The 26,940-nt window shown below is 43.8% G+C and overlaps 1 protein-coding gene and 1 pseudogene across 1 annotated transcript in view; one reads left to right on the top strand and one right to left on the bottom strand.

Annotated features, from left to right (window-relative positions):
- The window catches only part of ARHGAP32 (Rho GTPase activating protein 32), a 252,968-nt gene that overhangs the window by 66,291 nt on the left and 159,737 nt on the right, over positions 1 to 26,940 (bottom strand). The window contains 4 exon segments of the mRNA XM_056107609.1: positions 6,706 to 6,783; positions 8,888 to 9,010; positions 10,348 to 10,440; positions 12,833 to 12,970. Coding sequence (XP_055963584.1) covers positions 6,706 to 6,783; positions 8,888 to 9,010; positions 10,348 to 10,440; positions 12,833 to 12,970 — 432 coding nt within the window.
- On the top strand, positions 155 to 248 carry LOC130016984 (uncharacterized; annotated as a pseudogene).

Consider the following 26,940-nt stretch of genomic DNA (forward strand, 5'->3'; position numbering starts at 1 on the left):
CATCTCCATTGTGAGACTTCTTGTTATTGTGTTTGGCATATTGAATACTCTCGGTAGCTTGCCAGGCTCTCCGAGAGGGGCGGAGGAATCGAACCCGGCTCTGCCGGGCTGGCTGCGTGCAAGGCAAAGGCCCTACCGCTGTGCTATCACTCCAGCCCTCACTTCGGCAGCACATATACTAAAATTGGAACGATACAGAGAAGATTAGCATGCACACACAAAAAAATAATAAAAATTTACTGAATTCTGTGAACTAGGGAGAAAAAATTTTAAAAACCTAGAAATCACCAAGCTTTACCATCCCAGCTATGTGTCACTATTTTCTGTCTTGATAAATCAGAACAATCTATGTACACTATATTCTCCTTTCTTTAGATCTGAACAATTTTAAATGAAAGTATAGGACCACATGACCCACTGCCATTTTTTCTATTATAGAAGTCCATGATCAGTAGACAAGTACTCGCTGGTCACTAAAATTACTCTTATCATCTCTACTTCATCCTGAAAATCTCTAGATTTCAGACTAAGCTAACACTAAATAGCAACAATGGGCACAACTGAAGCCCTCTCTGCTGCAGATTCCCCTGTGTAACATGGATTAATACCACTACCATCTTTGGAGAGCTGTGGGAATTAAATGACAGTTTAACCTTTAAACATTAATGAAGATTTAGAACAGCAAACAGAAGATGTACTTATAGAATGTTACAATTAATTTTAGTATTACAACACCTTCTTCCCTTGAAATGATTTAATTCCATGTAAATATTTATATTAAGCACTTTTCCATAACTTAAGTGCAGAGAAAATACTCTGTTCTATTTATTCATTTACTAGCAGTTCCAGGGATCGAACCAGGGCCTCCACACATGTGTGAGGCAGCTGCATTATCACTATGCTGTATACCCACTCTGTCAAAATTTAAGTAAAAGTGGGCCAGAATGACAGTACAGCAGGTACGGTGCTAGCCTTACACGGGGCCATTCTGGGTTCAATCCCCAGCACCCTATCTGTTCCCTCAAGCCTGCCAGGAATAATCCCTGAGCCCAGAGCCAGGAGTAAGCCCTGAAACCCATTGGGATATGATCTAAAAGCCAAAAACTGATAAATAAAAATACTTAAGTAATATAAAGCTACAGTTCTGGATTTGATACTCAGAGAAGTATCTCTAGCAGTATGATGGGGCTTTATATAAATAAGTAAATAAAATTCTTTCCTTCACTGTTAAACTGCTATAAGGAGTAAGGCTTCTAAATAGATTTTCTTTTGGAAAAGTATACTATCCTAAAATATTTTCTAAAACTAAGTTATTTCAAACCACATTAAATCCCTGAGGTGAGAAAACTGATATTGTCCCCAAATGTCTTCTCTGACATTCTTGCTCAAAAAATACGCCTGCAAGGGGCCACTCACATTGAACAACAATTCAGGTACTTGCCTTACTTAACCTGGGCCAACTCTGGCCTGAGAACTGACAGGAGAGATCTCTGAGCGTAGAGCTATGAGTAAGCCCCGATCACAGCCCCGTATGACCCTCAAGTGGAACAAACGCTCTTGCAGAGCTGGAGAGGCAGGACAGGGGCTACGGCGCTTGCCTTGCACGCGGCCAGCTCAGGTTCAGTACCGGGCACTGCAGGGTCCCCCAAGCACTGTCATCAGTGGGCCAAACCTATACCCAAATAAATAAAAAATAAAGCCATTCATTTCTTTAAAAAAAATCAAACAATCTTGCCACATTGTTGGAAAACTATGAACAATGAAATAGCTGATCTTTGTTCATCTTGAAGGGAAACAGAAAGTGAGCTGCATAAAATCTCATCCATCTCCTAATGGTATTTGATACATGGGATTCAATGCATCGCATCTGAAGGAAGATTTTTCTGGAGGGAAGATGGAATACTAGCTAAACTGTGTTTAAGTTCTCTTGTCTCTGCATAGGACACCCACAAGTCTGGGTCAGGTTCCCCTATTTTGTACTTAATAACCAACTGAGGAAGCAGATAAATCCCAGACTCTTGCTCCATCCCCTAAGGCTCTGATCAGCAGTTTCAAGGTTCAACATATTTCCTATGTCATGCTGATCCTTGTGGCTCCCAGACCAAACACTGAGAAATGCCACTAAGCAGACAATCTCCGAAGATTAGTAGCATTTTTTATTTGTGTATAAATACAATACACCTTTTACCCAAGGAAAAAAAGGCCAGCCAGACCCCTCACCTCACATTTCTAAACGAGAGTTGTAAAAGTTGATGCCGTTTAAAGAAGAAAAGAAAAAACAAAAAATGTTTTCCCCTAAGTACATTATATGACAAAAACACCTCAGAAAAACAAAGCTAAAAGGATTCAATACATTCTTCAGAAAAACTAATAAAGAAAACCATTTCAGAATTTCAAATTACTATCGTTAATATAATTTCACACTTCCTACTCCAGAAGTCTAAGAAAAGAAACGGAGTCAGGATACAATTTTTAACACCAGGACGCGCTCACCCGTATGTTAACACAGCTCAGTTATGGTCTGGGCTAAAACAACACAGAGTGGGGAACTTGGCAAAGGCTGATCCGGATCAACCCCCCACCGCTGGGCGGAACTGGCCCGCAGCAAGCTAAGTGCTATGTGGAAATGGGGTTCTGAGGGACAACTGGGTCAGAACCAGAGATGAAAAGATAGGCTGACTCCCTAGCCCCACACAATGACCGACTTAAATCGAATTTTAGGGTCTCGGTAACAGCATTTTATATTTTAGCATGATTTTAAAGGAGACCCCCTGGATTCTTTTTTTTTTTTTTTTTTTTTTTTGCTTTTTGGGTCACACCCGGTGATACACAAAGGTTACTCCTGGCTTCTGCAGTCAGCAATTACTCCCGGCAGTGCTCAGGGGACCATGTGGGATGCTGGGAATCAAACCCAGGTCGGCCGTGTGCAAGGCAAACGCCCTTTCCGCTCCGGCCCCATCCCCTGCATTCTTAAGCACACTCAAGTTTGAGAATCACCAGAAAATGGAGACTAGAAATAACGGTCCTACAGGAATGAAGGTAACACAGCAGCCTTAAGTGTACATTCTATGGTAGTCAATGTTCTATCTTGGATCAGCTTTGTTTGCAAATTAAGAAAACGAGCCAACACCCACCACTAAAAATCTACTAGAACAGCTAATACCCCAGTCGTCCAACGTCAGCGGGGACACAGAGCAGCAGGAACGCTTGCTCACTGCTGGGGGGAATGCAGAACAGCACAAGCACTTTGAAAGACAGCTGGGTCTCCTACAAAACTGAACATGATCTTACCATATGATCCAGATCACAGCCCTTGATATTTACCCAAAAGAGCTGAGAACTTACAGCCACATACATTTACACAGCGATGTTTATAGCTGTTTTATTCCTAATTGCCAAAAAAAAATTTACTAGATGTGATCAAGATGTCCTTTAGTGAGATAAATAAACTCTGGCACTTCCCTAACACTGAATATTAAACCATGCTTTGGAAAAAAAAGTTATCAAGCCATGGGAAAACATGGAAGACTACTACATCACGTTTTTACGTGAAAGAGCCAGTGTGAAAAGACTCCATATTTGCACAATTCAGTGTCTTAAGTCTGCAGAGGGCACAACTAGGACGACAGCAATGATCTCCGGTGGCGAGGGGACGGAGAGCAGACCAGGTTCCTGCAGCACCCACGCGACTCCGCAGGAAAAGGTCAGATGGACCAATGTCAGACTTTTGTCAGAATCCACAAGCTTCCACAGTAGAGTGAACTTGAATATCAACAACAGATTATAGTCAACAAAATACTGGCTCATTAACGGGAACAAATCAGTGTCAATCATTGTGTCAGAGGAGATAAAAAGAACATCGCGATTCTCTGTTTTTGGGTGACACTGGCTGTGCTCAGAGATGGTTCCTTGGTGATGCTCAGGGCATCATATGTGCTGCCAGGATTCAAGCCAGGGTCAGCTGTCTACAAGGCAAGCACCGTACCCGCTGTACTGTGTGTCTTTCTGGCCCCAACTGACACTGCATTTTTTTTTTTTTTGCTTATTTGCTTTTTTTGTTTTTTTTTAACCTTACCAGATAATGATTTTATTTTATTTATTTATTTTTTTAGACTTACAAATTTTTGTGCTTGGGTTTCAATTATACAATGATCAAATACCCATCCCTCCACCAGTGCCCATTTCCCACCACCACGAATCCCAGCATCCCTCCCACCTGACACTGCATTTTTATCCACATAATTCTGACCCTTTCCTCAGGAACCCCCCCTCCTAGAAATAGCTCTTAATATTCTGCGTGTCTGTGAACTCTGTCAGACAGTTGGTGATTAAGATATACCAGCACTTTTCCAATTCCACTCTGTGCTCGCTAAAATAAGGAGTTAATAATAGGAGAAAACCAAGTGCATATGAGCACTGCTGGGTGAAACCACGTACATCTGCTCAACTCAACTTAAACATATACTGAAAAAAAAAACCAAAATGTTCTACTTATTTCTTACATGACAATGAAATAAAACAGCCACAATGCAGCAAGTTCCCTGCACCAGTCAACGCGACAGGAAGACACTTGAGCACAGAAAAGTCTAGGTGCAAGCCTAGACACCACACACACACACACACACACACACACACACATACACACACGCACGCATGCACGCACGCGTGCACACACACCCACACACATACACACACATACACACACACTTTCACCATGACGGAAGAGAAGACGTGGAACTCACGTCTGGAGACCTAGAAGAGGTGACCCATAGGCCCATGTCCCACGGTGTGTTTCCAGAAAGCTCGGCAGCCTCGGAGTCAAGGAGGCAACCCACATTCTTATTTCCTTTCACTTACTTTCCTGAGAGTGGGTTCTCAGTGTTGTCCTGGGTCCTGGGGAAGACACCCCATCCCTCCTCATCTTCTCCCAGGGGAGACACACTTCTGTCTCCGTGTTCCCTTCTTGCCTGGGTGAGGGTCTGAGGGCCTCAGGCCAACCCACAAGGTGGGCCCACCACACTGTATCCTCCCAATATTCGGGGTTTGAATCCCTAATGCTGGCCCCCGAGGCCTCTGGTGCATTAAAAGGTGACTTTTTTTTCCCCAGGCAGGGAGTATCTTCAAAGAAGGGATTATGATTCAACAGCACCATGAGGATATTCCTATAAAATCTGGTGTCAGAGATTAGGATCCAGAGATCCAGAGACAACACAGGAAAGAGCGTCCGGGCACCCTAGGAAGGCAGCCACGTGGGAGCTGAAACCCACGGGAACAACACCCTGATCTTGTCTCTGGAACCATGAGGCAACGTAATTCTGTTAAGTCATCCCGAGTGTGCTGATTTGCTATGGCAACCCCAGCAGATCAACAGAGCACCTTGTCCATAAATAATGGAATGGACGGAGTTTAGAAATGGCAGTGTTCAATTATAGGGAAAAAAAATAACTCTAAGTCACACAGAAGATTATACACATTCTGAGTTATATGCCAACCTACACCAGTACACATCAAGTAATGGGAATTAATCATGTCTATTAGAAACATTTAAAAAGCGAATTATCCTTCAGAAAGAAGCCATACAAAAGGGCTGAACTGACCACAAGTGGGCAGGGAGCTGGCTCTGCATACTTTGTCCTCACACTGAATCTGCATGATACACTTACATATTATCCTACAATCTCTGTTTATAGATGGGGGAACGTGACATGGAGGAGAGAAAGAACGGTACGAGAAAAAGCAGACTGATCCTATCCACATGGCCCTTGAGTCCATGCTCCTTAATGATCTTGCGGTCCTGCTTTAAACTACAGGACTCAATTTCTTTAATAAAACACAGTTTCTAAAGCCTAATGTAAGAATTACATTTGACTTTACTTAATAGGTATTTAAAGGTCAATCCTTTATTAATATTTCTTACTTCACAGCATGCACACTGTGTTCCAGCAGCATTTTAGGAATGTCTTTAAAAACAGACCACAAATACAAAAGTTATAGAAGGAGGGCCTAATTTTAAAGCATTTGCAGATGTCCTTCTACTGGTAGGTTTAAAAGATAAAATCTACACAACTGATGGAAATGATTGTTGGTCCATCTAAAAGATGGGGTTACCGGGGCTGGAGTGGGTAGGGAGTTTGCCTTGCACACGGCCGACCCGGGTTTGATTCCCAACATCCCAGATGGTCCCCTGAGCACTGCCAGGAGTAATTCCTGAGTGCATGAGCCAGGAATAACACCTGTGCATCGCTGGGTGCAACCCAAAAAGAAAAAAAACAAAAACAAAAACCCCAAAACATGGGGTTATCAGGTTTGGAAAAAAAAAGAAATAAGTTGACTTTAGATTCTGTTGTTCTGCAAAGAAGGCACTATTCACAGTAGCAGTTACAACGCATTTACAAAAAAGCCAACAGAAAAACTAGTGATCAAATATCAAATTCTAGAGAGACCACAGAAAGTGACTCATGGCTTAAAACCGGTGCTGAAAGTGTGGCTGAGTCCCAGGTCTTCGCTTGCACTAACAACGTTCAAGCAAGGAGGGGCAGAAAGTGTGGGAGGAAATCGGAGTCCAACCCCAACCATGTTCCTCTCACCACTGAAGACGCAGGTTCTCAGGAAGCCCAGGGGCTACACCACGCCAGCCTACACCACTGAGGCAGAGAGAAGCGGTGTTTCTCTGAACTTTCCCGAGCGTCTCTCTCGGTTGCTCACCTGGAATCCGTGCTTGCCTCTCCACCACGTGCTGAGCACCTTGGGGGGCATGTCGATGACAGACACGATGTCTCCCACCTGGTGAGGAAACAGGAGTAAGGATCTTTGTCAAATTTCAAAGCAACGCTTCAGGGTAGGATTTCAATCGAGACTGCGACAGGAAGGGTGGGGACCCTCTGGTTCACTGGCCAATCATTTCTGGAGAAACCCAACACTGCTTTCTTGAAGGGCTTCTGTCCTTGTCCTTTTTGTTGCAGAGAGTTTCTGTACAATGAGGATGATCTAACATACGCAAGGATTTCAGAAAGCCGGATTTAGAAAGTGAGACTTTTGAATGTGGGCTATCAGGCCATCGTTAACATTTTGTGAAATTACTATTATTGCTGTGACTAAAGGTGATCAATTTCACATATAAAACAGTTTCAAATACGGGGGGGAAGGCTTTCAATACTCTTATTTGAACAATGGTTTCTATTAATAGCACATTTAATGGGCTTGAGCGATAGCAAAGCGGGTAGGGTGTTCGCCTGGCATGCGGCCAACCCCGGTTCGAGTCCTCTGTCCCTCTTGGAGAGCCTGGCAGGCTATCGAGAGTATCCCGCCCGCACAGCGGAACCTGGCAAGCTCCCTGTGGTGTATCTGATATGGCAAAAACAGTAACAAGTCTCACAATGGAGACGTTACTGGTGTCCCCTCGAGGAAATCGATGAACAACAGGAGGACAGTGCTACAGTCATGCACTGGGCATTGGCTGAGAACTTGGCAGTCTTAATTAAACAGGATTAGTTCTTAACTACTGGATTGATCACACATAAAATCTGATGTCGACTACACTTATTTTTTTTTTCACTACAGGGCAAAAGATATACATGTCCACTAAGTAGCTTGCTTTTTTTCACTCTCGAAGGCAAATTAGGGGCTGGAGCGATAGCACAGCGGGTAGGGCGTTCGCCTTACAAGCGGCCAACATGGCCGACCCGAGTTCGATTCCTCGCCCCTCTCGGAGAGCCCGGCAAGCTACCGAGAGTATTCGATATGCCAGACACAGTAACAACAAAGTCTCCAATGGAGACGTTACTGGGCCCGCTCGAGCAAATCGACGATCAACGGGAGGGCCTTTACCTTTACCTTTACACAAACTTGTCAATCATAAATTTAAAAATCACAGATAGGTATTGATAATGCAATGGAAATTATATTCTTCAAGGCAAGTGACAAGTTCTGTGATAAATTATAAAATTAAGTAATTCAGAGCAATGGCACTAACGTATAGACAACAGTGCTTGAAGAATTTTTCTGTGTACATTTACAACTCATTTTTCAAGTCAGGGAAAGAGTCATTTTCACAGAATCATATTTGCTAACAAGGCAGGGCATAATTCAAGACCAATATTGCTTTGTGTCCAAAGATATAAAAATGTAGTTTGGGAAAAGTTTAGATTCAATGGCGTACAAATTCTATACCATTCTGCCTTAAGCTGTATGATTCAGCATTTATTTCATCCCAGCCAACATTAATATACTTAATTCCCCTCCTTTTGCATCTGATACAACAACTTTTATTTCACTGTTCATCAGCTCTGCAATTTTTTGTAATTTTTGAGCAGTGAAAACACAGTACCATTGAGTATCATTTTTAGATATTTAAACCACACAGAGGGAAGCCTTAGACCTGCTCTGAGAGGTAAACTGGAGAATTTATTTGATTGAAATGAAGATTGACAGTATAAAGTGCTAAGTCCCCGGAACAGTTCAGAATGACACTCGAGCCAGGTTTGAAAGGAAATTAATATATTTGCAAAAAGAGCAGAGGGGAAAGAAACCAGGGATAACATCCTAGAATAAATGGGGAACATTTCAGCTCTATTTTCAGAGATGAGTACAATCGATTCAACAAAAAGAGCATTTCAGACTGAAAGATAACAGGACATAGGAAAGCCTGGTGCTTTTTATTTCATTTTTGTTGTTTTTTTTGTTTGTTTGTTTTGGTGCACACTCAGTGATGCTCAGGAGTTAATCCTGGTTCGGCACTCAGGAATTACTCCTGGTGGTACTCAGGGGACCATATGGGATGCTGGGGATTGAACCCAGGTCAGCAGCATCTAAGGCAAACGTCCTCCCCACTAATTTTCAGCCCCGGAAAGGCAGCGGGAAACTAAGAGAGCAGTGTGGAGCCACTTACCTCTAAGTTCAGCTCGTCCGGGGCCCGGGCAGTATACCTCTTGATGACATGAGCAGCACCCACGGCAGGAGTGTTGATGGACGACTCCTCATGAACCAGAAGGTGATTGCCCTTATTATCAATCTGCAACAAGGAAAATGTGTCTCTGCAGATACAGGCATTGCAAAAGTTTCTCTGACTATAAAGGATAATTCAAGTTGATTTGAAGACCATAATCCAAATGGAATCTATAAAGGGTTTATTTTCTTTTAATCTCTAAAAAAAATTACCAACCAAACTACCATTGACCAAATACTTAATAAATGCCATTCGTTGTGCTACATGTACAATATGCACAATTTATTCCTCACAACTCTAAAAGATGCTTCACTACCATCGTTCACAGGTGAAGATACTAGCGCTAAAAGAGATTATGTAATTTACGAGAGGTTAAATAACTGGTCCCAGATAACACAGCCAATAATGGAGGAGTCAACATCTCAAGGCAAATTTCACTCTAAGTCTTGCCTCTAAGTTATCTGTTCTTTTAACCTACCACCCTGTCCTCCCATTTTCCACTGGAAGAGAATAAAACTTTACACACGCAATTGAAGGGGCTAAACCTACCATATTCATCAGATGAGGCTTAACTTTTAAATAAGACCCTTTAAAAGGTAAAGTCTCTCATTCTTTCTTTTTTCTTTCTTTTTTTTTTTGGGTCACACCCAGCAATGCTCAGGGGTTACCCCTGGCTTTTGCTCTCAGGAATTCCTCCTGGCAGTGCTCAAGGGACCATATGGGATGCCAGGGATTGAACCTGGGTAAGCCGCGTGCAAGGCAAATGCCCTACCCGCTGTGCTATCACTCCGGCCCCAAAGTCTCTCATTCTTGTCAACTGAAATTCAAACAAATCAACTGAAAAATGTATATATCTTCCCAAATGCACACATTTTAACACACTGAACACCAAAACAACAAATTACATATAATTCAGAAAATGTATTAAAATTAATTTCCTGGTACATAAAGATATTTCTTACAAAGCCAGATCTGACATTAAAAAATAATGACATTTAACATCTATCCTTCCAGAAGGGCGGGAGCAATGGCACAACGGGTAGGGCATTTGCCTTGCACGCGGCCAACCCGGGTTCGATTCATCCATCCCTCTTGAAGAGGCCGGCAAGCTACCAAGAGCATCCCGCCCGGATGGCAGAGCATGGCAAGCTCCCCGTGCCGTATTCGATATACCAAAAAACAGTAACAACTCTCACAATGGAGACGTTACTGGTGCCCACTCGAGCAAATCGACAAACAACGGGAGGACAGTGCTACGGTGCTATCCTTCCAGGAGACGAGAATAAATTTCATTCATTTCCTGAAACTTGACAGGAAGTGAATTCTCAAGATGAAATCTCAAACGTCGTAAGTCAATAATCGAAAAAAAAAAAACTTAAATAGGAGTTGAATTAGATTAATACCTCCATCCAAGTGAGAGCAGGTCCACAGTTGATCTTGTTGCCAGCAATAGCTGAAAGGCGGGACAGGTAAGCCATAAGCATCTGAGTGACTGACTAAGAGAAAAAGAAGATTCCGTGGTGACTCAGAGGGCAAATGACATTGTCTGTCAGGGCAAATGGTACAAACTGGTTGTTTGGAGGCTTGGGGGGAGGGGGAAATAGCTTCTGATCTGACAGGATTCTTCCGAGACTGAGCTCAAAGTCCCCCGAGGACTGCAGCAGCCGGGCACTGAGGCAGAGATCTCTGACTAACAGAGAACTTTCTCGTTTAACGCGTCACATCACACCAGAGGCCAAACTATTTCGACTCTTTCCTCCCCCACCTCCTCCTCCTATTTGCATGCTGAAACTATGAAAAGGTCACTCTGGCAAAGACACACCTGAATTTTCGGCCCGCTACTCTCCCAGCCACCCCGAAGCGCTTTCTCCTCCCCTTTCAGGCCCTTGGTTGTGGAGGCCTGCCACTGAGGGCCGGTCACCTGGCCCAGGAATGTGGTGATCAAACACTGGCTGGCCTGCCAAGTTCATGCTGGGTTGGAAACTGACGCAAAGGCGTCTCTTCAGTCCGCCTCAAAGAGAGAAAGCCCAGAGGCTGGGGGGCTGTTGGCCCTGACCTAAGGCGGTTCCAGAGAGATGGAAGAGATGGGCTGGGATGGGAATGGAAATGGAGAGATCTCTGGGTTTTTCATCACACAGAAGAAAGTGAAGGGGTCAAAACCCTCCCGAGACACGACAGGAGAGTCGGTTCTTGCAGACCCGAGAACGTCCCTACTTCACTCCCCTCCTGAACTGCCGTGGAATGAGCAGTTACAGACTCGCCAGGGCTTCCCCTCAGCTGGTGGAGGGTACTGACACGATTTCAGGCACCTGCTGTACCTGGTGAGATGTCTAATGTCACTACAATTCTTGTTCTTTAGAGGACAAGAATTTCTATTTCTTTTGTTCCCTTGTAAGCTTTGGGATTTTCTCAGATCTGTAATTTTAAACGTGTGTCTTTTTATCAGCAGCGTTAGCACTTCATGTGCCCATTTAATCTGAAAAGATGCCTTTAACTTTTGGGAAGGTTCCACGTTCGGAGTAAGTTACTTTCAGCTACTCTCCCCTCCTTTCACTTCCTGGAAGGGATGATGCGGGAATTTCCAGGTCTTCTCTTTGATTCCCAAATGTCACTGTGCGACTCTTATCTGCTTTATTCTTTGATATAAGTGCATATAGGTATACAGTAAATATAGACACATATATTTACAATAAATATATTTACAATATAAATATATTCATAGTAGAAATAGAAACAATATAAATAAGTATAAACATAATATAAATAGGGGCCGGAGCCATTGTACAGAGGGCTGGGCATTTGCCTTGCACGCAGCCGATCTGGGTTCGATCCCCGGGATCCCATATGGTCGCCTGAGCATGGCCAGGAGTGACTCCTGAGTGCACAGTCAGGAATAAACCCTTGAGCATTGCTGGGTGTGATCCCCCCAAAAAGCAAAAATAAATGAATGAAATAAACATAATATAAATATATACATAAATAAATACATGTTTATATATTTACTTATGTATGCACATATATTGGGCTGGAGCGATAGCACAGCGGAAAGGCGTTTGCCTTGCACGCAGCCGACATGGCCGACCCGAGTTCGATTCCTCCGCCCCTCTCGGAGAGCCCGGCAAGCTACCGAGAGTATTCGATATGCCAGACACAGTAACAACAAAGTCTCCAATGGAGACGTTACTGGGCCCGCTCGAGCAAATCGATGAACAGTGGAAAGACAGTGCAGGACAGTGCTATAATTAACAAATAGGACTGGTTTGATATTCATTTGATTGAATGAGTGAAGTCTAAATTTTTATATATAAAATATATATTATAAAATTAAAAAGAAAAATATCAAATTATAATAATTTTATATGCAGCATTCTTATATAAAATAGCATGTAATTATAAAATTATATTACATAGTGTTATATAACATTAAATTATATATATATATAATACATTATATATGTGAGGAGCTGGAAGGGTGTTTTTGGCCACACCTGCAGGACTCAGTGAGGCTTATTCTTGGCCCTGTGCTCATAGGTCACTCCTCACGGTACTCAGGGGACCACATGCAATGTCAGGGATTCACCAGGGTCAGCTCTATGCAAAGCAAGTACCTTAAGAGCTGTACAACCTTGCAGTCCCAAGGTGGACATTTTTTCCTCTTTTATATTCTCTGTGAAAAGTGGTCTGCTCACATTCACTGCTCATTTTATAACGGGAGGGGGTGTTCCTTATAAACTTATACACAGAAGCTACTTTATGAACATCCTACATACATTATTATAGTATTTTCATGACAGAGCAGTTAACTAATCTCAGGAATCATCATGACCGTGCATGCAAACATGCATGTTGCTTTCTGGTGATTGGTTCTGCAGAGAACTGAGTGCTTACCTCTGGACTGTCCCTCAGGGCGTCAGAACGGGGGAGCTCGGAGAGCTGGGAGAATCTTCGGTCATAAATACATAGATGGAGATGTTTATCAAGTACCCGGAAATCTTCGTAACTTCTTTTAACAATCCAACTTTTGCCCTACAGGTAAGAAAAAGACTCACATAATTTATCTCTATTAAGAAATGCGTTTGGGGGGTATGATGCCGCCAGCAGTTCAATTTGTACCTGTGAGGTGAGTGCATCAGCAACCTGATGGCACCGTTAGGCTTTCAGATACCTCAAAATTGCTGCTGTGCCTTTGGTCAGACCCCAAAAACTTGGGGGAAAGTAAAGTTTACCAAGAAAGTAAACGGCCAACAGTTAGGTATGTGGGAGACACACCCACAAACCACCTCTGGCTCGGCTATATAATTGGAGGCAAGGCCTCTCTGGTTCCTGATTGAACTGCTTAATGACCATGATCCCAGAGACTCAGAAACGAATCTTGGAACCCAAAGGCTTTTGGCAGAAATGTGCCCTATTCCTGCAGTAGGTTACTGGCGCTGGGCCAATTCAGATGGGAACAGGTTTCGTGCATTGGTCTGTTCCCCTTGGCGGCCCGGTGACCACCATACTCCAGAGACTACTGGACAGTCAGGTTTGGGCCTGCAGTGACGTGACATGTGGGGCCTCACCAGATGGGGGTGGAACCAGCCCTTTCCTCCCCATCCCAGCGAGACCCCGAGTCGCCGCCTACAAACTGCCTGTCTCCTGATCAAGCTAATTAATGGCCATGATCCCAGAGACTCAAACAAATCTCGAAACCCAGCACCTTTTGGCAGAAATGCATCTGGACCGCATACGAGGTGGCCGCTGCCTCAGAGCTTCTTGGAAAGCCAGATATGAGCCAGCATTGATGGGGCAACTGCAGTCTCATGGGAAGGGGGGCGGTACTGGCTTGTCCTTCTTGCCCTACTGAGGTCACGAGTTGCCCCCCACAAGTGGCTCTCTGGCACGGCCATGGCTCCAGAGGCAAAAGGACTTAATCCAGAGCCTGGCAGCTTGCAGCAGAAAAGCGAATGGTACTATGCATTAAACTACAGCTCCATGCCTCCCCAGGAGGGAAAGGGTGTTGCTCCCTTCTGCCTTTTACCAGCCCAGCAGCAAGGTGGCCGCAGCCTCAGAGCTCAGTGAAAAGCCAGGTATGAGCCCGCGGTAACAGGGCAACTGCAGTCTCACGGGAAGGGGGGTGGTAACGCTACGTCCTTCACACCCTCCTGAGGTCAAGAGTTGCCCCCCACGAGCAACTCTCTGGCATGGCCATGGCTCCAGAGACAAAAGGACTTAATCCAGAGCCTGGCAGCTTGCGGCAGAAAAGTGAATGGACCATGCATTAAACTACGGCTCCATGGCTTCCTGGGAGGGAAAGGGTGTTGCTCCCTTCTGCCTTTTTCCAGCCCAGCAGCAAGGCGGCTGCTGCCTCAGAGCTTATTGAAAAGCCAGGTATGAGCCAGCGGTGACGGGGCAACTGCAGTCTCATGGGAAGGGGGGCGGTAGCGGAATGTCCTTCACACCCTACTGAGGTCATGAGTTGCCTCCCACGAGCGACTCTCCGGCACGGCCATAACACCAGATGCACAGAAACCAATCTCATAATTATCTGGGTCTTTGCAGAAATCCAAAATTGCAAGGCTGCTATTGCGGCCATGCAAGATTATATGATTCTCATAACCAGCTACAGAAAATAAAGTAATTCACAATGCCTTTTCAGCAATTCTGATTGTTGGGGGGGGGAATTCTAAACAATAATGGTGCGTCTTTTGTTGAGATAATGAATGTAATCAATGTAGAGAAGAGTTCAATGGAAATCATCTGCCTCACAGGCATTGGGAGGGGCGTATATTGGGGTTCTTGGTGGTGAAAAATGAGTACTGGTGAAGAGAAAGGTGTTTGATCATTGCATGACCGAAACTTAAACCTGAAAGCTTAGTAACTTTTCCCACAGTGATTCAATAAATAAATATAAGAAAACTAAATAAAATTATGAAAAAAAGGTGGAGTTCATGCCCAATTTAATCAGCTAATCAGTGGCTGAATAAATAGCAGTACTCCTACATTAAAAAAAAGAAAAAAAGGAAATGCTTTTGAATCAAGCTCTAATGCTACTTGAACCATGAGCCTTCATCGTTTCTCATGAAATGCTTCAATTACCGGATAGTCAATAGTTAACTCCGAAACACTCCAGCAAGTTATCGCCCATTAAAAAGTCAATAATGAGAAACATGATAGATTTCTCCACCGACCTTCCCTTTGCTTGTCCAAGTCCACTGGCTCTTCGGGGGAATTGTGAAACTCTAAGTGAGACAGCATGTGACCGTAAGAACCATACGATCACTTTCGGAGGAAGAAGATCACCAGAAATTAAAATCCATTATTGAACAGTTTAAGTACTGAGACTGGAAATATGGTGAAAGTGAAAAACCACTAGAACCCATTATCCCTGCCCACTTCTTCAGTACAAGGTCACTAAAAAGCAATCTACTAATGGAGCACGGTTATTAAATACCGCCTTCTCATTTTCTCTTGAATCTGTCACTGCAGTTCCAACAACCCACAATTTAGTAATGACAGGCATCGGTTCTCACCTGGAATGGTGCTAGCTGCTCTTTCCCTTTCATCTCTGCCCCCAGCCACACCCAACACAAAATACAAAGATGATGAGGTTAACCGTGCCACCAAGCCTTCACACCCACGAGGGTTTGGCGGTGATGGGCAGATCCTGACTGCTGAGCACACTTCGATTTGCAGCTCAATTTTGTTTTATAAAATGGGTTTCAGCCTATAAGAAACTGGAGGAACTGGAAGTTTAAAAAGCCTCCTGAGCGACCAGCACAAAGTGTGTGTGTGTGTGTGTGTGTGTGTGAGTGTTTGTGTGTGTGTGTGTGTGTGTGTGTGTGTGTGTCTCCTCATCATCTGCCTCAGGCAGGGGCAGCAAGGATCAGTGAAGCCTAAGTACAGGTGTGTTGAACACCAGCAGGATAAACTCGTTCTGAGCTCATTTTGGATTGCAATTTCCCATTGCCGAGATGGAGAGCGATACCAACCCCTTCCACTCGAGGGATGTTAGAATGAGCAAGAGACATAGATGGGGCAGACTTGGGAAAGAAAGAACCCTTTTTTAGAAAATGGTATCTTGGTCGCTATTTACAGAAACGCTAACTCTCGAAATCTGAAATAGACCCCATTAATTTCGCTGATCAGCCTGGATTTGCGGATGCTGGATTCAGTCCAAGTATATCTGCATATTGCACGGCTTGCATCATCTGGGCCCTGTTTAAATCTGCGATCCTACCGCATTCCCTGCTCCTCCTGTCCTTCCTTCACTTTGTTAGGCAGAACTGCATGCATCACTTCAACGTATGAGCTGCCGATTCCCTTTCTTGTCTGTTATTTTGCAAATGTTGCTTGATATACGAAGGGAAAGTCATTCTTTCCTCAGGTGTGTCTGGTCTACCACCGCCTGCTACGCGAGGGGGTTAAATGTTCTTTGGGCAGGTCAAAGTAGAAAATAACGATAAAGATGATGACAATAATAATAATAGGAAAACAAAATAATCAGTTCCAATTTTTTAAAAAAAAATTCATGCCTTTAGAATGCTTTAAAAGACATATAGTTATTTCAACTAGTTATCACCAATGACACAGAGCACGAGAACATTCTCTAATGTTCCTCTTGAAAGGTTAAAAAAACTGTTACCAGGTATAAAAATGCATGTTATATCGCTTATGTATATGCATGCGTTCGTAAAGAACATCTCGACTATAAATGCATGTGTCCATAGGAATTATTGCCTTGAACTTGTACATAAAGTGTCTATCACATAGCTCACACACTTTTGATATGTGGCGTTCTCACTCAACATTCTAGTGAGATGGATTCTTGCTGATCTTTTTTTGGGGGGTGGGGTTAACACCCCAGTGGAGCACGGAGCTCAACAGTCATTTTTGGTGGTGCTGGTGGATTACTAGTTGCTGCAGATGAAACCTGGGGTTCTTATATATAAAGCATGCACTTGGGCCCTTTATTATTATTATTATTATTATTTTTGCTTTTTTATTTTCTTGGGCCCTTTACACCGTCTCTCAGTCCCACGGTGAGAAGTTGGTCTAGACTCCTTATTATGAGACAATGGCTGAAGTCCAATCTATCACAGGCATAAGCCTGTCTTGTTTCCACTCCCCTAGTGAAGAGGACTAAGTTTTTCTGCTTGGATTTGTGGTCTCTGCTGTGATGAACGTGTTGGTACTTTGCTTTGCCCATGGTGAGGGTCTGCGCTTGGGGCTGTGCTCTGGGTGGGGAACTGTTGCGTCATGACATACATTTATCACCCATCTGACTGCAAACTGATCTCCAAAGCGCTATCATCACTCTTGTACGGACTGCTCAGACCAACCAGAAGCCTGTTCATTTTTGACATTATTACAATGATGACTTTCGCGTTTAAAGCTTTTGTTTCTGTTTGCCAGTATGCTGGGGGGAAAGAATTATCTTTTATTACTGACAATGTGAAATCAACTGTTCCAAGTCTGAGGATATAGTGTGCTTATAAGATATAGTGTGCTTATAGTATGTTTACAGAAAGAAGTAACACACGATTTTATGTCCTTGTCTATGGATCTAATCACAGATTAGATCACAGACTGCACAATTTGCTCTAAAATCTCATACAGGCATATTAGAGAATAGGGATTAAAATGAGTGTTCAATAAAATAATTTAAATTTTATTCTGGACAAGAAAGTCTTCACAGCTATCACCTGTGATAAGTAAATTAATTCATCCAATCTTCTGTCATTCGGCCTATAATCAGTTTTTGTTTTGTTTCAGAAAGGGTCACAACTGTTAGAGCTGGGATTGCCCCGCTCACTGGATTATCATTCCAGACCTCCTTGAGTGTTTTAAGCCAAAAAATGTAATGATCACAAAGAGTTCATCAAATGAACAGTCAGAACAGCTTATCGATTCATTTAGTGCATTAAGGATTAATTTTAAGATCCGTATTAGCTTAATTTTTCCATTTCAGTTTTGGAGAGTAAAAATCTTAAATTCAATATCGATATAAAAAATGCATCTGCTCTGGACCATTTTGTATATGTTGTGTTTTTCTATGCAGTAGCCTTCTTTTTTTTTGGCCTTTACTTTTTGAAGGGGGTGGTCTCACCCAGTGATACTCAGGGGTTACTCCTGGTGGTGCTCGGGGGACCATATGGGATGCCGGGGATAGAAACTGAGTGGGCCACCTGCAAGACAACTGTCCTACCTGCTGTACTATCGCTCCAGCCCCACAGTAGTATTTTTTATATGAAACAACAGAGCTAAAAAAAAAACCAATAGAGCTGGACTATTAGTCCCGACGGCAGACAGAGGAGTCATCTGGACCAACTCCAAATGCACTTCTAATCATTCCACTGTATGAGCTAGCTGCGAGAGATAAAGGACCTAACAGTTTGGTAAATTCCCATTAATTGGTCCTTTTGAACCAAATGACTAAGCTAAGCAGTCAATCTGAAGGCAGTGTTGTTCTGCTATTGTTGGTGCCTGGCATTTTCTAGAAGAGAAACTGGCTCAGTTTCTAATCCCTTTTCTGCAAGCGTTCCTCTCAAACGGGGAGATGTTCCGACATGACCGGAAGACGGTCTGAACTGTGACTCCCCACGAATTCCCGAGCTGAAACCCTGCCCTCCCATGGGAAGGGGGTTGTCAGGAGACTTAACACAGGGCGAGGCAACGTGGGCGAGGCCCTCAGGAACGGGATCAGAGCCCTGTAAGAGCTCTGAAAGACCTTGCTTCGGCTCTGTGCTCTCTGCCACGTGCGGGCACAAGGAGAATGGGACACTCTGCCACTCGAAAGTCGGTGCTCACAGAACTTCATGCTGTTGCCTCTCGATCTCGGAATTTCAGCATTCAGAACTCTGAGAAACGGAGTTCTATTGCTTTTGACGCCTCGAGTACGTATGCATTCCTTTGCAACCCAAACTGAACAAGTCATAAGATATCATCTTAGAATACCATTTTCCTCATAACATACACGCACGCACCCCCCCCCCCACACACACACAGAGATTTCTAGACCCTGTGACGGTGAGAGGGAAGAGAGCAGAGAGGTGAGAAAGAAAAACAGGAAGAAAACAGCACTTAGGAACTTGAGATTAGAACTGAAGAATCTGCTCAACTACTTGCTGTCTAACTCTCCTAAATCTCAGGTCACTAATTACAAAAGAGAAGGCTAACCATACCTGGAACTGTTGGGCAATGAAATGAAACAATCCAGTGAGTAATTTGTCATACAGTCTGGCAGCCGTTCAGTAAATACTGGCAGACGCGAATATTTTTCTTATCCTTCTCTCTGGTGTGCGTGCGCGCAAACACACACACGCGCACACGCGCACACACACACACACACACACACACACACCTTTGTCCGTGTTTTAATACTCATGCAGCTGCAAATGCACAAACCACAACAGGAAAGTGATAGCTTGGCGGAAATCCTTTACCTGCACTGATATTGGTGACATCTCCACAGACTGAGGTGAGTTTTAGAAAGGGGATTCAAACTCGCACCTCGGTACCTCGTACCTAGGGAGCGCTAAGATTAGAGTGCAAATATCAATGTAAGGTTATATTTAACGCTGCGTGTCCCTGCCTTATGGTTTAGAATAAATTCCTTTAAGATGTCCCCAGAGTATAGGGAGAAGAAGGAGAGAAATAGAGTGACGGGAAGGGGAGAAGAGACAGAAGAGAAACAACAATCCAAGGGGACTCGGGTCCATCGGTGCCGTAAGGAGTGACAGAGCTGAACATCCAAACCACAGAGTCAACAACAATGAAATCACAAGACCCAAACTTCAATAACCGAATTTCAAAGGTGCCTCTCAAGAGGGCAGGCTGGGGCAGGGGTGGGGGTAGAGAAGGAACCTGGGGACACTGGTGGAGGGAAGATGACACTGGTGGTGGGATCAGTGATGGAATAGATGTCAAAAACCCAACTATGAGTAACTGTGTAATTCATAGCGCTTTAGTAAAATGAAATTTTGAAAAAAAACTTTAAATGCACCACGAGCTAAGTGAGGGCACGTGGTTATCTCTTTGTACCACTTCTGAAAATTTCCTGTAAGTCTACATTTGTTTCCAACTAGAAAGATGAAATACAACCTTCCCACACACCCATTTCCTTCCAAGTGGAAAAGTTACACCATTTCGGTTTTTTTTAATTACTGGGCCCATTTCACTGCATATTCCCTAATGCTAAAAATAAATAATAAAAAATATTCAAGTAGGGAGAAAATGATGTCGTCTTTCAATTCTAGTAGGGAGAAAATGATGTCATCTTTCACTTTGTTTTTTCTCAACGTATTTAATAAAACTAAACATTATTCCACATGGGTCACTTTCACTTTTGATGGGCTACCTATTCTATCTCTGCTGATTTTACTGTTGTGACTTATATAGGGCTTGTTTGGAGGTTCTAGCAGGGGAGCGCAGCTACTCGTATACCCTCGACCGAAGACCGGTCCGTCTCTATTCGGAGAAGGCTGTCCTCTTCGACCAAGGGCTGGAGAGATAGCACAGCAGTAGGGCGTTTGCCTTACAAGCGGCCAACATGGCCGACCCGAGTTCGATTCCTCCGCCCCTCTCGGAGAGTCCCGCAAGCTACTGAGAGTATCACGCCCGCACGGCAGAGCCTGACAAGCTCCCCGTGACGTATTTGATATGCCAAAGACAGTAACAACAAAGTCTCCAATGGAGATGTTACTGGGCCCGCTCGAGCAAATCAATGAACAATGGGAGGACAGTGACAGTGACAGTGACTTATATAGGTAAAAATGTCAGAGCCCTTATCAAAATTAGAAAACTTATTGGAATGTAGGTCGAATCAAACTCTTTGGTGAAACGATTTGCCCCTTGAGAGCTGGAAGCCTCTTTGCTCATTAGAGTCAAGACCCAAGATGTGGGCTCAGAGGTGGAGTATTTGCCTCATATTAGTTGAAGCCTTGGGTTCAAGCCTCCATACCGCAGGAAAACAATCCTTGACTGCACTTCAAAGTGCATTATTAAATTATTATACTGGAGTATCAGTTTTCAGTTAAAACTAGGCAAAGATTAGTAAGTAAGTAAAGTAAAGGCCCTCCCTTTGATCATCGATTTGCTCGAGCGGGCCCAGTAACGTCTCCATTGGAGACTTTGTTGTTACTGTGTCTGGCATATCGAATACTCTCGGTAGCTTGCCGGGCTCTCCGAGAGGGGCGGAGGAATCGAACTCGGGTCGGCCATGTTGGCTGCGTGCAAGGCAAATGCCCTACCGCTGTGCTATCGCTCCAGCACAGGAAAGTAATTACAGGCATTCAAAACGTTTGCCTCCTGCTATTTGCTGGTTCAACACTGAGTTGACTTGGCCTTGTCTTATCAAGTGCCACGCGATGGCGAGAGTGCGAACAGAAACGCAGGCCACGGGAAAATATGTTGACTCAGTCATATTTCCGAAATGGTCTTTTGCTGTCCGTTTAAAAAATGATTACTGGACTTCAACTTTCCCCTTGGGTTTGTAAGAAGCCTTCCCACTCTGTCCTTAAAGAAGTCTCAACAAACTGGAAAAAAAAAGAAAGCAACAAATCTTCTATTTCCAGCAGAGAAATAGGCCAGACTTCTGTCCCCACAATGGTGTGACCAAGGGATTAACAGAGAGAAGCACAATTTATCTGACAAAAGTCCACAATGGTAAGCTCTGTGCGAATTGGCTGAGAGAGGAAAAAAAAATCTGCAAACAGATGTTTAGAGAATCAGATAGAGAAGGGAGCACCAAATAAAGGGTGTTGGGAAGATCCGCCCAGGATGGGAGATGCATGCTGAAAGTAGACTATAGACTGAACATGATTGCCACTCGATGCCTCTCTTGCAAACCACAGCACCCACAAGGAGAGAGAGAACAAAAGGGAATGCCCTGCCACAGAGACAGGGTGGGATAGGGGGGTTGGGGGGTGAGAGGGGTACTGGGATACGTGGTGGTGGGAAATGGGCACTGGTGGAGGGATGGGTATTCGATCATTGTATAACTGACCCAAGCACAAAAAATTGTAAGTCTACAAGTGTACCTCATGGTGTTTCACTAATAAAAATAAAAATTTAAAAAAAACCTGCCCAAATGTAGAAGCAATCACAATATCCTTCAGCAGAGGGGTATATGAGACACTGACACATCCAGAAAACAGAGCATTATTCACAATAAAAATAGTAAGTATTGAGCCCTGTAAAGACATGGTCACAGGTCACAGTCCTCCCGTTGTTCATCGATTTGCTCGAGCGGGCCCAGTAACGTCTCCATCATGAGACTTGTTGTTACTATGCTTTGGCAAGTCAAATACGTCACGGGGAACTTGCCAGGCTCTGCCGTGCAGGCAAGATACTCTCGGTAGCTTGCCGGGCTCTCCGAGAGGGGCGGAGGAATCGAACCCGGCTCGGCCATGCCGGCTGAGTGCAAGGCCAATGCCCTACCACTGTGCTATCGCTCCAGTAAAGACATGGAAAAACTTAAATGCATAAATGAAGTCATCCTCATAAAGCTACGTATAGTCTACTTTCAACGTGACATTTTTCCAGAAAAGATAAAAATTTGGAGACACTAAAAAAACTTAAACTTAGTTTGTTAGGAGCTTGGGGCAGGTGGGGGATGAGCTGGCAAAACCGAAGTTTTAGGACAGTAAAATTATTCTGTTGATAGTATAATAGTAGACAGATTCATCCTTATAAATCTATTTACAATGGGGCTGGCACTACTGTACAGCGGGCAAGGCACCTGCCTTGCATGTGGCCAACCCAGGCTTGATCCCTGGCACCACACATGGTCCCTGGAGCCTCACCGGGAGTGATCCCTGAGCACAGAGCCAGGAGTAAGCACCGAGTATCACTAAGTATTGCCTGCACCCCCCCCAAAAAAATCCTCTGATTTCTTCAAATGTCCTTCCAGTGGGAAAGAGAAAACACTCTGATCGCTTCGAGCAAAAACTGAGTGCCAAAGGAAGGTAAAGAGATATGCAGGATAGCCTTTCAGTAAGAGTACTGCAAACCAGGGTGCCTACAAGGAAAAATGAGAGCGAGAAGGAGAGGGACAGGGAGAGGGTGAGAGAGAGAAAAAAGAGAGAGAGGGGGAGAGAGAGGGAGAGAGAGAGAGAAGCGCCTACCATAGAGGCAGGTACCGGGATGTGGAGGGAGAAAAACTGGGGACACTGGTGGTGGGAAATATGCACCGGTGAAGGGAGGAGTGTTGGAACATTGTTAGACTGAAACTCAATCATGAACAACTCTGTAACTGTGCATCTCATGGTGGTTTGATTAAAAAAATTTTAATAATATGACAGTTTTGTAGTATGAAGCAATACGTAAGAACCTCCTTCAGACAGGGTGGCCAGGAAAAGCCCTTTGGAGCAGCTGGTACATACACTCTGTGAACGCTGAGAAGGCACCAGACACAGCAAGTGAGCACCGTGACCAGCCAGATGGGCCCACCAGCGCTCCCGCACTCGCTGCCGGAAAGAACACCCCGGCTTTCAGGCGGTGACTGAAAGCAAGCGCGACTGGGGCCTGCGAGTGTGAGAGGCCTGTCATGACAGGGTCTGCACACAGTCTGTCAAGGTCACTCATACACATCACGGCTTCCAGGCTAGTGGACTCCGGGGTGCTAACAATGCTATCAGCACCGCCACACCAGCATCAGTCACCAGGGCCGGCCTGGTGCAAGGCAGGGAAAGAAAGGGGCGCGGCTTAGAGAGATCTGCTCTTCTCTCGGTGCAGTCTCCACCCACGTCCTCACAAGTCGGGACTCATTATGACAGGAGCATTTTCTGACAAGGAATGGATGCTGGGGATTATCACGAGGTTTGATGTCTGGTGAAAAGGGAGAGACGGCCCAGCCTGACCCTGAGAGAGAGAGAGAGAGAGAGAGAGAGAGAGAGAGAGAGAGAGAGAGAGAAGCATCTACCATAGAGGCAGGTACAGGGATGTGGAGGGACACAGGACACAGGTCACCTACCACTCCCGAGTGGCAGTCACCTCATCTGCTTGATGACAACAGAAACCAGACATGAGCTGTGAGGTGTCATTTGGGTAAGAATTCAGTGTCTGCAGCCTCTACACTTTGTTCCTACACAGAGGCTCGACACATGTCCATCCTCAACTCCACCTCCTTAGCGACGGTGGCTTCGAGAGGGACGAGAGCAGGGGAGAAAGCGAGGGAAGACAGTTCTGATGGTGGAATTTCAAGCACGGTGGCCTCTGAGGACAGGAAATACTTGGAGGCGAGAACGCATTCCCTGAGAATCAATTGTTTAGCCCAGCTCCCAAGTCATGAAGGAGCCTTTAGATTACCATACATATTTATGCTAACCTGTCTTCTGGGAAAATAAACATGCATGATACAGGCGTGTGAGAATTCCGGTTAAAATACAATTCAATCCAATAAGAACCATTAATTCCATTTACTTTTTTTTTTTTTTTTTGCTTTTTGGGTCACACCTGGCTTACTCCTGGCGGTGCTCAGGGGACCATATGGGATGCTGGGAATTGAACACGGGTCGGCCGTGTGCAAGGCAAACGCCTTACCCGCTGTGCTATTGCTCCAGCCCCAATTTTATTTACCTGTAAGCTTATTATGAGACAATTAAAAATGTGGGCGTTTTATTATTAAAATACAATTATTCTTAGACTAGTGAACTTTGGAAGGAAAAGTCTCACAAATAGGTCTAAATATTCCATTTAAAAATTACCATTTAATTGGAGTACTATGTAGCTCTTCGAAAAGACGAAGTCATGAACTTTACATACAAGTGGTACAATATGGAAAGTATCATGCTAAGCGAAATGAGTCAGAAAGAGAGGGATAGACATAGAAAGATTGCATTCATCTGGGGGATATAAAGTAACAAAGTATGAGATTAATACCCAAGAATAGCTGAGATCAGCACCAGGAGGATTACTCCATAACTTAGAGGCCAGCCGGGTATCCTAGAGGAAAGGGCAGTTCAGATAGAGAAGGGAGCACCAAATAAAGGATGTTTGGAGGATCCTCCCAGGAGGGGAGATGCATGTCGAAAGTAGACTATGGACTGAACATGTTTGCCACTCAATGCCTCTTTTGCAGACCACAACACCCAAAAGGAGAGAGAGAACACAGGGGATTGCCCTGCCACAGAGACAGGGGGGATGGGGGGATGGGGGTGGGAGGGATATTATCCATGGTGGTGGAAAATGGGCACTGGTGGAGGGATGGGTATCTGATCATTGTATAATTGAAACCAAAGCACAAAAAATTGTAAATCTACAACTTTAAAAAAAATAAAATAAAATAAAGGGGAAAAAAAATAAAATAAAAATTACCATTTAAGAGAAGGTGCTTACTAGAGTATAAAACAATAAGTGCCTTAAGACTGACGACCACTGACAATATACTTCTAAGTGCTTTCTTCTATGTACTGGGGCTGAGAACAATTAGCATTAGGGTCTATTGAAATCTGGTTTAAATTACTAAATTTTCAACATTTAGGATAGCAACGAGATAAGTTTTTAATTGCCCCGTTTTAACAGATTCTTGTACTTTCTAGAAGTTTCATCAATTCCTATTGATGTCATATTGAAACCATTGTGTCTCCTGAAAAATTGAGACTATGAGGAAGAAAATGTCAGTATGATTTTTCAGGAGATAGAAAATATCAACATGATTTTCAGGAGAGGGAAAATGTCAATGTGATTTTCAGGAGAGGGAAAAGTCCTGTTTCCATCACTGTCACGATACAAACACTTTTCTTCAAGCACAACAGCTCGTCTGATTGCTCTGACACTTCTTTCTCTGTTTTCTTGGAGAAGAGAACAAAAAGATAAGGAAGGAAACATCTGAGGCATAGCATGCCTGTATACTGGTGACAGTCACTATTCTAAATAATGATTGATATGAAAAGGCGGGAGTTGAGATTTCAGGTGAGGCATTCAAGGTCTGTCCTGCAAGGCAGCCAGAATAATCACTTGATCCCAGGCTAATTAATAGTCAGCAGAGTCACACCAAAATGCCTACATGAGATGTGTATGTCAGGTATCTGTTCCAATTCCTTTGGGTCTGTGCATTACCAGCTGTTAACATATTTTTGCTATCAATTAATTGGCCTGGAAAGCCGCCCAGTTGACCTGGATGATCTATCTCAGTGGCTCTGAACAAGAGGCTTCCACTAACAGCTGTTTTATCATACATATGCATGCACAGATATAGTTATGAATTTAATACCATCTCGAGCCTGCTACTGGAGCCATGCAGAGAAACTAGATTGTCAACTCCAGTACATTTCTACAATTCTTTACTAATATTTGGGACATGCCTAAATTTCAAAGTAGTAAACCAAGTATACGTCATATTTGAATTTTTTCCTTGAAGAACAGAAAAAAAAAACCCACAAACCACAAAATTAAAACCCAAAGCTTTTAATTTTTTTAATTAATTTGATCTAATGCTATGAGCTTGGGGAAGTTACTGACATTCCATGAACCTTAGATTTATCATCTATAAAAATAGAAATCAGATGATTTGCCACACAGAGCTGTTGTGAGAATTAAGTGACATACCACACCTGCATGTCCTAATATATATATGTAATCAGGTGATGAGAAACTGCCCAGTGGTTTTGGAAGAGACAGTTTACATTTCTGGGTGCACAATTTAAAATAAAATAAAAAGTTAATTTTTTAAATTTTTATTTCTTTATGTTTTACTTTTTGGGTCACACCAAGTGATGCACAGGGGTTACTCCTGGCTCTCCACTCAGGAATTAGTCCTGACGGTACTCAAAGGACCACATGGGATACTGTGGATTGAATCCGGGTTGGTGGTGCGTAAGGCAAATGCCCTACCCACTGTGCTATTGCTCCAGCCCCAAAGTAAAAACTAAATGGAGAGACAAAGACCTTAGTTTCTGAATCAAAATTAAGATGTATGGAAATCATCATCAGTTAATTCTACACTGTATCACTGTCATCACGTTGATCGTCGAATTACTTGAGCGGGCACCAGTAACGTCTCCGTTCCTCCCGGC

This window comes from Sorex fumeus, unplaced genomic scaffold (assembly GCF_029834395.1).
Source record: "Sorex fumeus unplaced genomic scaffold, SorFum_2.1 ptg000169l, whole genome shotgun sequence".
In the NCBI taxonomy this organism is placed as follows: domain Eukaryota; kingdom Metazoa; phylum Chordata; class Mammalia; order Eulipotyphla; family Soricidae; genus Sorex; species Sorex fumeus.